The sequence below is a fragment of the Lissotriton helveticus genome, chromosome 3_2 (genome assembly GCF_964261635.1).
Source record: "Lissotriton helveticus chromosome 3_2, aLisHel1.1, whole genome shotgun sequence".
NCBI classification, from domain to species: domain Eukaryota; kingdom Metazoa; phylum Chordata; class Amphibia; order Caudata; family Salamandridae; genus Lissotriton; species Lissotriton helveticus.
In genome coordinates, this window is record NC_136062.1 from 311,956,767 (window position 1) to 311,969,463 (window position 12,697).

The window sequence follows — 12,697 nt, forward strand, 5'->3', positions numbered from 1 at the left end:
AAGTGACTTTATCATGATATTTGGTGCATGGCTTACTTAGCACATATTTTCTTGGCTGATCTGGTTGTCATTGTCAGGCCAGGACCCGACTGGGAAATCATCAGAGATTGGTTCACCCCCATACACCCCTCCACCCCCCGTGGAGAGATTAAAGCAACTTTCCCCCACTCCTGTGTTTGCATGGGCAAGTACCACCAGGTTCTACCTGTTGAAAAGTGTTTGTGTAAAAAGGGCGCTACAGGGTAATAATAAGAAGCAAACAGCCCCGCACTGTTTGCCTAGATTATTCACACTTATAAATCGGATGCAAACCGGCAGTACATACGTGGCACAAATGCTATTCACGCCGGGTTTTACTTGCACTGGCTAATTATAGCTGGATTTACCTGCCCCCTCGGATGGCAGGCATACCTCCGTCCGTTCTATAAATAGGTCTGCTGTAAGCGTTGATCAGCCCTCCGAGAAGCCCGACCCGCAGCTGAGGAGGGGTGAGAACAGTTTGTGTGTGCGGTGCCAGCACTTGTTTACATGCTTTAACGGGAGGTGGGGCTGCAGCACAGAGGGTGTCCCGATTAATGAGGTTATTAAACACATTATTACACTTGAGCGACGCATATAAAGACCAATGTCAACGCCTGCCTAGTTGCCTCAAATGCAGCAGTGTGGCGTTTGCTGAACTGAGTTAGTTGAACAGCCATTGCGTGCCTCAGACTACTCAACTGACGAAAACAAGAGACAGGAGACAGGAGACAAACTACAGGATTGACTTGTAAACCCGGATCATCCGGTGACTAACGTCTGCAAAAACAAAAACAAATATCAGCAGTGGAATTGGAATGCGTCACACGTGTGGAGGGCGCCCGTTGCCCGTTCTTTCGCGGATGCTTCAGAGAGTTCGGTGCGTTTTGGCGCGGAGCAAGCTGCAAGGAGGCTTCGCGTTAAACAGGTTCTCGTCAGATGCCCAGAAGGTCAATAGAGTTTCTACATTTATCTAGGCTGTAATTATATTATTCCTAACGCTTACCGTTGCATAGAAATACGTGAGAGTGTGTGCCGTTTCCACGTCTGAAAAACATACGTCACCGAGCCAGAATGGCCACATGTTAACATTCTGAAGCAGTAATGCAGCGGATCCTGTCTCAGGCGGGACACAGGCACGGAATGAAAACATAAAGCCAGAAACGCCAGAGAGGAGATAGGCCTACTTACTGCACGAATATTCGAGTCAGTTTAGAATAAAAGACATAAAAAACATGGGAGCTAAGATTACAGTTTAATATGTTAGTGAGACAGTGTCAGGCGCGAACAATAGTTTCCCTCTAGTAAGATAACAAGCAGGAGGCAGATAAAACAAATCCCCGCCGGGCCGCCGCGCTGCCTGCGACGACCCGGAAGCGGTTGGGAAGCCGGCCAATCACAGCGCGGCCCCAACCGGAAGTCCCGCCCCATCGCGGCGAGAGACAGAGAGCTGCCCGAGGAGCCACGAAGTCTCCGGATGCAGTCCCGGTCCCGAGATGGGGGACCGGGTGAAGAGCGGCCGGGCGCATGGGGAAGGCGGGGCTCTCATGTGGTGAGAGAGCCCCGCAAAGCGCTACCGCCGCCCGAGATGCTGATCCGCCGCCGAGCACCGCCAGAACAGGTAAGTGTGTTGAGTGAGAGGAGGGGTGAGTGGGGGTGGGGTGTACGCGTGTGTGTGTGTCTGTTTGAGTGTGTTTCTGCGTGTGTCTGTCTGTCTGTGTGCGCGTGTGTATGTTTAAGGGGGGGTGCGTGTGTGTATATGCAGTGTGTGTATGCCTTTCTTTGTGCGCATGCGTGAGTGACGACGTGCGCGCTCACGAGGGCGAATCTCGGCCTGCAAATGCGCGTGGCACTTTGCTGTCCTCATTCCCAGAAAAGTAACAACATAAGTAGTCTCGCTAGACGCAAAAGCTTCGCTTTTGCTTAAGTCTAGCGAGACCTAAAAAATAAAATGGTAATTTTTTTACCAAGTTATTTTTTTTATCCGGAGGCATTTCCTTCATTGGAGCGGAGGAGGGTCACCCCACTTACGTGCCCCCTAAAGACAAAAAATAAAATGGTAATTGATTACCATGTTATTTTTTATAGTTCTGTCCCGAACTGATCATCAGGACAGGGCAGGGCCTGCACAGTGAACAGGGAGGAGTGGTGGCAAGAGGGCTGCCTTTGCACTTGTTTAAAGTGTGCATGTTTCTTTGGCCGGCAGTCTTGAGACGGCCAACCGCACATGCACCCTTTAAACCGCTCAACCCAGCTAGGTTGAGAGCAATTGCAGACATAGAGTACCCTAGGGAGCGGCGACACAGGCTGCTCCCACCAAGCAGGGCATTGCTCACATGCTGGTTAACGGCACGCAAGCAGGCCTGGCTTGGTCGAGGGAGTTTGCTGGGCCTGCATTGCAGTCCCAGCAGAAGACGTCGGAGTGAGCAGGACGTTCTCTCTTGATTGGTAAGTGTTTTATTTTTTTCCTGCCTCTCCACCATCAGTAGATGCCAGCCGCCACTGTTTTCATCCCCTGTCCCGAGCGTCGGGACGGGGGCGGGACCACTGCTGAGTGAGGGCAGCAGAGAGGAGGGTGGGCTGGCTAGTGCACTATTTAAAGTGCGCATGTCTTTTTTGGCTTGCCGTCTTGCAAAAGCCAGCCACACATGCACTCTTTAAACCTCTCAACCCAGCTGTCGTAAGCCAGTTGGGGTTAGAGTAAGTTTTACGACCGCTGGGTTGAGAGTAAGTGCAGGCCTCAAAAGTGCTGTGGCGGGCCAAGTGAGGCCGCTCCTACCAATCCTGTCACTGCTCACATTGTGCATATGCGAAGCGGCAGGATTGGGCAAAGGAGTTCCAGTATCCGATTCCAGAATTTTACAAATATTTTCCGCCTCCCTCCCCCGTAGATACAAGCCTCCATTGCTAGAGACTAGGCTGATTATGGGACGTGAAAATAACAGTATCTTCATTTTCACTATGGTGTGTTTGACCTTGGTATTGCAATGTGGAAGTGGTTTAACTCTACACGCTACTTCTGCATGAGTAAGACAATAATAACAAATTTGAACCACTTGCAGGGTGGATTTTAAGTAGTATTCATGAACTAATTAATGAGCAAGAGCCATTGACAAGAAAAGCCTCCACTGACATTTGCTCCTAGTTTGTATTTTACATGTTTTGTTACTTTCGGTTGCAATTCACTGTCAATAAAAGTATTCATTTGTTTATATTGTTGTCAACTTTAAGTCGCAGACTTCTGTGTCTTAGAGGTGCAAAAGTAAACGAGCAGTATCTGTGTCGTACCTCTGTTTCCCAGTGCAGTGCACATTTAATTATGAAACGGCAAAGTTTCGAACATGTGCCATGTTCCTTCGCTTCAGAGGGATGTAGTGTCAGTATATCTTTTTTTTCTTCCTGTGTGCAATAAAAACGTCTTTAACATAACTGATGGGGTGGGATTGTGGTACGTTTCTGAACATTGCCCTCTAACTTGAATGCTTGGTTTGAAAATCCGTTGCACTTTGCACATACGTACAAATTATTATTGTCAACGCACTAGCCACATTTGAAGCGGTTTTATTCTGAAGTGTTTGCATGGTTTATTGTTCAATATTAAATGCTCAAAATAACACGTATCGATTGTTACTGTTCATTCGCCCTAGTTTAACAGTGTGCAGTTCATCAAAGGACGACCAGCCTGTCATTTCTGCTGCTAAACGGGTTCGACAAGACTTCTTCCAAAGCAATAAACCTTTGCGAATACGGAAAGCGCCAGGTTAGTGTGACTGTAATTTGTTTATGAAGATAGACTTGACTGGAGATATGCAGATGGCTCAAGATAGGCAGCCGAATTCGAGTGATCAGTTACGTAGTTGTTTTCTCCAGCCACCCGGTTGTAAAATTAGACATTTGTTTTTGTCATAGTGCAGTATTCTATAAATAGTTTCCGTCACAACTAAGGTAACTACTTTTGACTGTGAATTATTCTGTGTCAGGACCATAAGCGATTATTACTATGACTTTTAATCCAAACAATTGTAGTAGAAGGCTTTGCATAAAGGAGTGTCCCTAACGAACCCTAGTAAGGAAGTGTTTAATCAAGCGGCAAACAAAATCCATGTAGCCTAACTCTCCTAGATTATATTTTACCTTTCACTTCTCCTTGTTGATGCTCCACATAAGTTGAGAACTGTATTTGTAAGGCATTTTTTTATATCATTGTTTTCATGTTAGGATTAAGAGGCATTTCTGATTGGGATCAGTTTTAGAGTTTGGTGTGACGGCCCAACTTATAGAGGCGCCGTCAAAGTTGTCTTAGGTAAATTCAGCTTCTTAAATGGCCGGCAACAAAAATATCTCAAATGTTAAATACCTTGGTAAAAATATAAAAACTCTTGACAACATCACTTCCCCCTAACTAATAAGCCCATCGTTTATATATCTTCAAATTTTATTGATGAACTGATCTTTGTGAATCAGATAGCTCCCTCTGCACCCTACTCAAAACTGACACCTCAATGAAGCATCAAATTCTCAGTAATGAAAGCTACCCACTAATTTATCAGGTCCATCCAAGTAGAACCCACGATTTAAAATATGTCTACAACTGTTGAGATGTATAAGATAAACAGGAGGGAACCCATAGACCAAGTTGGGATGGGTGTAGACTGTAAGCATAGACAATTCCCAACAGGTATCAATAGGAAGACAATTCAACGGGTGTATGCAATATGCATTACAAAAAAAGGAAAAAAGGAGTCACTGTAAATTTGAGAACAAACGGGTATTATTCACCATTTGGAAAGCAAGGCAGGTCTTATGCAAGATCATACAGTTAAACAGCACTGTATACAGTAAATGGGGGTGACAACCCGGTGGCACTTGGTGCAAGTGATATATACATGGATATATACAGTGAATAGTGATGGTGGTGCAAGTGCAGGGGTGAAAACAGCGTGGTCGGCGCGAAGTGACAGTGAAAATAACAGAGTAATGGCTCCAGAGATTTAAGTAATAATCACTTAAAACAAGGTTCAATTTTAGGAGTACAAAACACGTAGGGCGCCATAAAATTAGGCTGTGTGGTCGACGGCGTTTCGATCCTCATCAAATCGGGATCATCATCAGGACGGGGTTGTCGGGGAAAACAGTGAAGTCCGCTACTGTCAAAGTCGTGCGGTCGGAAGGGCTGGATACGTGGGTCCAGAGCTGAGCTCAGCTCCCGCATTCACTGCTTGAAGCTACACCACGGATTAACCCACGATAAATACCTCTGATTCATTCAGACGCAGATCACCCCCGCCGACTCATACATCCCCTACCCTTCATTCGGCTCTGGACCCACGTATCCAGCCCTTCCGACCGCACGACTTTGACAGTAGCGGACTTCACTGTTTTCCCCGACAACCCCGTCCTGATGATGATCCCGATTTGATGAGGATCGAAACGCCGTCGACCACACAGCCTAATTTTATGGCGCCCTACGTGTTTTGTACTCCTAAAATTGAACCTTGTTTTAAGTGATTATTACTTAAATCTCTGGAGCCATTACTCTGTTATTTTCACTGTCACTTCGCGCCGACCACGCTGTTTTCACCCCTGCACTTGCACCACCATCACTATTCACTGTATATATTCATGTATATATCACCTGCACCAAGTGCCACCGGGTTGTCACCCCATTTACTGTATACAGTGCTGTTTAACTGTATGATCTTGCATAAGACCTGCCTTGCTTTCCAAATGGTGAATAATACCCGTTTGTTCTCAAATTTACAGTGACTCCTTTTTTCCTTTTTTTGTAATGCATATTGCATACACCCGTTGAATTGTCTTCCTATTGATACCTGTTGGGAATTGTCTATACAACTGTTGAGAGGCATGTCTTAGAAAAGTGAAGTTATTAAGGTGATGATCAAAACCTTGAAACTAACAAACTCATGTGCCTTCTACTAAATTGCAACTTTGCAATAACCAACTCCGGATCTGTTACAGAGACTGTTACATAGGAGCTTGCCACCTCCTTCCTAACGGAGACACTGCTAGCACTTCATGGCAAGGTGCTCCTGCAAGGATATAAGGTATTGCAGAAGGCATTTGTACTTGAAAGAAAATAATGTAGTGCAGTCATTAAACTGACCAACATTTTCCAAAGGATCTACTCTGCATCTCATTAGCGCCATATCACATTGTAGTGAAAACCCTACCAAAATGTATTAGTTGAACTCCATCATTATTCCCTGAAGCATTACCATTCCGAAGTTCTCCTAGGAATTACAACAGGAGCCAAAATTCGCACAAGTGAGCGACACAAAAAAACAGATCTTTGGACAAGCTGAACTAATTCAGTTTGTCTGGAGGATACCACCAGACAAACACTTTTTTGGAGGACCACTGTTCTTTAGTACCTGCTCTTTAACCACTAGATCCTGCCAGTCATAAATGCCGATAGCAAGAGACAAAAATAGTTAATTACGGCTGGTTCTGCCCTACTTTCAACTCAAAAACAAAATTTGAAAACTCTAGAACACAAATGGAGGAAGAAGTTCAAATCCCAATCTGAAACTAAATGTAAAACGCTCAAGTGAAAGATACAAAATGTATATCCTGAATAATAAAACTGGCTTTGAAGTCCAAAACAAATGCAGGTAAATATGGTACTGTAAAATTGTTTGATACAGTTACAGCTCAAGCTAATAGGCTAAGGCGGTCAATGTCTAATCTGGCAGTGATGCTCAACATACTGTGATTCTGGGCAAATCACCTAATCTCCCCGTGCCGAACTAGAAAAAAAATGAATGTGTCCTTGTGTAACATAACTGGTGCTCATGTTGAGCACTATGATACCATCTGGTCAAGTTCACGCTATATAAAACTCAGAAAGAAAAAAAAAAAGCTAATGATCCAACCACTGGACACAACTTTAAGTCTAGTTGTAGGAGATAATGTACTAGTAGATCTGATCGAGAAATCTAGCTGCAGATTCCTTATCTTTTGAGTTATCCACTGGCGCCAGACTGGATCCGGAATCTTTCCTCAGCAGTATCTCTGTGCATCGGTAGAGGGTGTGGAGTGACTCTGTTGCGACGTCGCATCCGTGGGCGATAGAGTCCATATAAGCCGTTCCCTGACGCACTGACGTCAGTTTCGTCCGTGACCACTTTCCGTGCTAAAACACAGAGCCTCTCCTAGAAACTGCTAGGAAACAGTGTACCCAAAAAGAATATTATTTTTGTAAAACGTTTGTTATATTATTATTATTTAATTTTCATTCTGGTTGTCTTAAGGAGCTGTTGTTGGGAGGATCACAGGTGTCTAGTCGGGATGTACCTAGATATCAGATTCCTCAGCTTTTCAGGCCCAGTGGTATTAATGGCTCTGCAAGCTATGCAGAGTGTTTTAAACTTGACTCTGGCTTCAATAGGCAACCAGTGTAGCTGTTTAAGTGGTTCCTTTGCAGAGATCCGGTTGGGAATTTTAAACAGGAGCCTAGCTGCTGCATTCTTCCCCACTTGGAGTCTCTTTATAACATACTTTGTGAACCCAGATACCATAAGTTGCCATAGTCCCGTCGTGAAATAAGGAGGGATTGAATCAGTTTTCTTCAGGTGCTCAGGAACCCCATCAATGACTTTCCTTAGCATTTTAAGAGGGGCGAAACATGTCCCTGAAACCTCGCCTCTTCCAGAAAAAAAGAGAAGGGAGAGAAAATGCCACAAGCAAAAGAAGGAAATCTCCAGTGTCCACGGGACAACCTGTGTCCAGTCAACAATTCCTGTGACATCAAAAGTGAGGATCTCGGCGTCACCCGAGAGTGTTATTTCCCCCCCTCATGAGTCCAAATGATAATGAACCCCCCAAGGAGTTGAAGTGTTATCCTTGGTCATGAGAAGGGAGGGAAAGTCCCGGGAAAAATCCGGAAGGAGTATCAAACCTCCGTACGAACCAACCCGAGAGAGTGGTCAAGGTACACACATTAAAAAAGGAACCAGTTCTGTAACTAAAGTTTGGGGTTAGTATAGGAAGTGTCATAGAAATGTTTCCAACAAGCACAAAAACATTGCCTAAAGCAATAACCACTTTGCACAAGGCAGAAGTAGCGTAAAAACAGACCACGCAGTGGCATTGAAGAGAAAGAGTCAGCAGAGTAGACCACCCAAACCAAGATACAGAGAAGGTACATCCACAAGGAACTTTGAGAGAAAAAGAAATGACAAGATTCCTTTTTACCCACACATAACGGGAACTAGCACAGAGAGGTGCTAAGCCCGAAAGAAAAGAAAGAACATCGCAGGAGTTCGCAATGTACCCTAAGTCAAGAAGTATGCTCTCTTTCCTTGCGTCTGCTAGGAAAGAAAGGTACCAGATAAAGTGTAAGGAAAAGAACAAGGAGAAACCCCATGCACCATCCTACCAAGCACACAATGTGACGTCCCCTATAAGGGGTAGCAAGATACCAGAAACATATGGAGGAATAACCATAGGGCATACCTCAGTAGTACCCTGAAGGGCAGGGATCAAAGCAACAGTGCAGCCGCACAAGACGAGCAGAATACTCCCAACGGAGAAAAAACAAAAGAACACCTTGTATGAATAGGCGTGGCAGCCAATATGGCCATAAAACAAAATGTGCCCCAATAACAGGGAACGTAGCTAGTCATTGTCCGATCAGGAAGCAATAAAACAAAATATCTTCAGGACGCAGGAGGACCTCAACGCGTGCCACTCATACATGAAGTATGAAAGAAAAAGCCAATGGCACCATTCCAAAACAGCTTATATGTAAAAGAAAAACCAGGTGACTATACCCTGTACGAGCTCAGTACAGGAGAAAAAGAGTAACAGACAATATAGCAAGCAGGGCATAAAATTTCGCTCCACCCGAATTTCTTGAAAACGGTATAAGGTAGAGTTAACTTGAACACCAAACAGATGGTGACCATCAAAAAGACATATACACTAAGGCGGATTGAACAGCCTCTGGAAAACCAGAGGTGCGTAGCCAGGCACGCCAGCGAAGAGCTACCGAAGGAGCCATGGCTCACTTTACAGAATCTGTGTTATCAATGCCACAGCGAATCAGCAATTTAGCCGCCTGACGGCCATCTTGGGCCATCTGAGTAAGAGTGTCCCGGGTGTCATCAGGGAGGGAGGGGAGAAGGCGTAAGGCTGAAACATGGCATGGAACACAAGCGGTGTAAAGGGACCGCAAAGCAGAGCTGGTGACAGAAAAGATATATAGAGCATTTAGAGTTTCAGACTCTCTGTCTGGAGGGACGTCAGGCAGGATGCCAATGTCAGTAGAGGTTGTAGCAGCCTTAACCACAAAGCTCTACTGATTAGCTCAATTCAGAAAAGACCGAGGTCCTAATTCTCGGACCCTCTACCTCTGCCTGGGACGACACCTGGTGGCCCTCCGCCCTCGGTAGTCCACCTACCCCTAATGACCACGCACGGAACCTCTGCATCATCCTCTACTCCTCCCTCACCATGACCCGCCAGATCAACTCTGTCGCCTCCACCAGTTTCAACTGCCTTTGCATCCTCTGCAAGACATTCAGACGGATACCCCCTGCAGGCAGGAAAACCATCACCCACACACTCATAACCAGCAAACTGGACTACGGCAATGCCCTCTACGCCCGAATTAACAGAACTCTCCTACACACACTTCAAACCATCCAGAACACCGCAGCCAGACTCTTCCTCGGGTCCCCACGGCACAAACACATGACCCAACACCTACGAGACCTCCACTGACTCCCCGTCGAGAAGAGAGTAACCTTCAAACTGCTCACCCACGCCTACTAATCCCTCCATAACATCGGGCCCAAATCCCTCAACAAGAGTCTCCTTCCACGTACCCAAGAGGAACCTCCGCTCCGCCGACCTCGCCCTGGCAGAGACATCCGCAGAAACAGAGTAGGTGGAAGAGCCTTTTCTTACGTCGCAGCCAAGGCCTGGAACGAGCTCCCAGTCAACATCAGATGCTCCCCTACTCTGCATGTCTACAGGAAGAACCACAAGACCTGACTCTTCGACTGATAGGAGCTGCACACTCCCCTCCCCCTAGCGCCTTGTAAATGTAAATGTACAGGAATTTATATAGCGCAAATCACCAAGCGGTTTCTAAGCGCTTGCTTAGGGAACCCGTCCTGGTATTCCCCTGTGAGATAACCCCGGCAGGGTATCCGCAAGGTGAAAGTCAGGCATCCCGCCGCGACGGGCCGTTGTGGAGATTAAGCAAGCTATTGCCCAGAGTCGCAGAGTGTGAACCCGTGAATCGAGTAGGCAACGGAGCGAGAATTGTCGAGTCCAAGGACATTTTAGGACTCAAGACCCCGCCGAGCCGGGAATTGAACCCTGGTCCCGGGCTAACCTCTGCTTCCAGGTCTGCCTCCTCTAACCAGTGAGCCACACTTCTCCACTGGTGAGTAGCACGCTTTATAAAACCCTTATTGATTGATTGATTGAGTAGGCTGTTGGAAGGGGCAGAACGGTGTTTATGAGCAATAGACCGGTGTACGGAGGCCCTTGAAACTGGTTTAGTCCAAGAGCCCAACAGAATATCAAAGAGAGCTTCACTGAAGCGGAACACAGGCTCAGCTTCCACATGGCCATGATGAAGCACCCTAATTAGTGGATCACTAGGCACCTCTACAGAAGGGAGCTGCAGTTCCAGAACCACAACAACTGTCCTCAGGAGCTCAGCAAAAGCAGGAGCTAGCCTCAGTAACAAGACCAGGAGACGAAAACAAGCCAGAGGATTGGGAAGAGTCAAGGCCCCAAGCCTCACCAAGGTCAGACATCCAGCGAAACTCCGGAGGAGGCTGTGTAGTGTCACTCAAGCCATCACAGACATCACCAAAATACTTGACTCCCAAAATGAAAATAGCAGGCGGCTTCTCGGAGGATGGTGGAAGGTACCCCAAAAAGAACTGTTCTGTGGTTGCTGCCCCAACGTCGACCGTAGTCAAAGAGGCGACACCTCTGCATCGGGGAGAGAAAACATAGTCGAGGCGATCGACGCCGGCGGATCCAACACTGACGTCACAGGTGAGAACCCCAAAAGGGCTGTGCGCTGGAGCTGATCTAGATTTGATCATGGATCCAGAGGGCATCAGTGACACTGACTGAGGTCTCTCCGGCTTAGAATTGGTCAAGAATTCTCCGGCCTCCTTGGGGCCGAGACGCACACCAAAGTGAGGTAGAGAACCAAAAATAGCATGAAGGGAGAGATAATATTCCCTCATCTGATCCAGAGTCCCCTCAGTGCTGCGAAATACCAGAAGGCAAAGGCAGACTGTGACTCTGCAACCAGAGGAATTGGAGGTGGCATCTCCAAAGATGAGGTCCACTCTTGCTCCCTTGCAGTGAGTAGGATTCTAGGATAGTTGTGTTAATTTAGTAACTGTTAAATACAAGGTCTTCTGTTTGTTTCATCTCTTTGGTGTTCCAGTGTATGTTGAAGCCACCAAGGATGAGATGATCATTTGGGGATAGAGGTGTTATTAATCTGCTCTAATAATTCTTCTAAGAAGAGTATGCAATAGGCTGGTGAAAATTATATGTATGTTGGTGACGTTTACATTTATTTGAAAGCATTCAAATGAGATTGACTTGGGGTCTTAACTAAGTACACTGGATATGCTCTTTGAAAGTTATTGCTACCCAAGGTCCTTTTCTGTTTGTTTTATTTTTTCTGTTTCTGTTTTCTTTTGATTGCAAGGTTTGGGGAAACTTGATATCCAGGAAACATTGTGCAGAGTGGGCTAGCTAAGTTTCTGTTAGGAAGAGTATGTCTAAATCATGTTGAGCAATTAGATATACTAAAGCTGGAGAGTTTGCTGGTGCCAGTCTGCAGTTCAAAAGTATGCATTTCAAGTTATTGGTATTTAGGAATTATTTGATGTACCGAACTCTAACAGAATTTTGTGCGGAGAGATCGGCTAGCATGCTCATCTTTTCAATTTCTTATTTAAGCAAGTTTGAGATTTCTTGAGAGGCTATTATCTATTGCCAAAGGTGGCTTAAAAGGTGTAACCTGAGGTTCTTCTCCTGGGATCAAAGTGAATGGTGGAGTGGGGTAAATATATATAACTGTGTGTTGGCAGATGCATTGTGGGAGTGTCATGAGAGGGGGTCAAATGGTTGAAGGATGGTGTCAGTATTTAGGTCAGTAACTTATCCCAGGTAGTAAGGTTTGGTAATTCCTTTGTGGTTGTGCCAAGTTTATGGGTGTTAGTAGGTATTATGATTGTACATTTGTCCTGATGGGTATTGTTAATCTAGTTTGCTGTAATAGAGGATATATTAGTTTCAGTGAGTGTGTGTAGTGGGTTGTCCCTCATGTTCGTTTGGTGAGTGTTCTTCAGGTTTTGAAAGATGCTTGTGAATACAAAAAGGTTGATTTCTGATGAGTAGATCGTTGTCTTCTCCAGTATTCGTGTGTCTTTCATAGATTCACATGCTTGAATAATTCCCTGTCGTCAAAGTGGGAGCCCCACGGTACATAAAATAGTAGTAAGCTTGGAATAAAAACTTTTTCCAAAGATCGTAACCCCTGAGTGCGCGCTTGCTTTGAAGCAAACTGTGAAATTTAGATTAATTTTGACAGCTTGGGTTCGCCGTCTCTTCGCGCCACCTGATGAGGGAGCCTATCCTGGCAGGACCCTCCTGGATGTATGATATATAT

The 12,697-nt window shown here is 45.7% G+C and overlaps 1 protein-coding gene across 3 annotated transcripts in view; it reads left to right on the forward strand.

Moving 5' to 3' along the window:
- The window catches only part of KIF18A (kinesin family member 18A), a 379,530-nt gene that overhangs the window by 335,221 nt on the left and 31,612 nt on the right, over positions 1-12,697 (forward strand). For all 3 annotated transcript variants that reach the window (XM_078684198.1, XM_078684201.1, XM_078684200.1), the window contains one exon: positions 3,666-3,778. In XM_078684198.1, the coding sequence (XP_078540324.1) occupies positions 3,666-3,778 (113 nt within the window). The remainder of the gene's footprint in view (positions 1-3,665; positions 3,779-12,697) is intronic.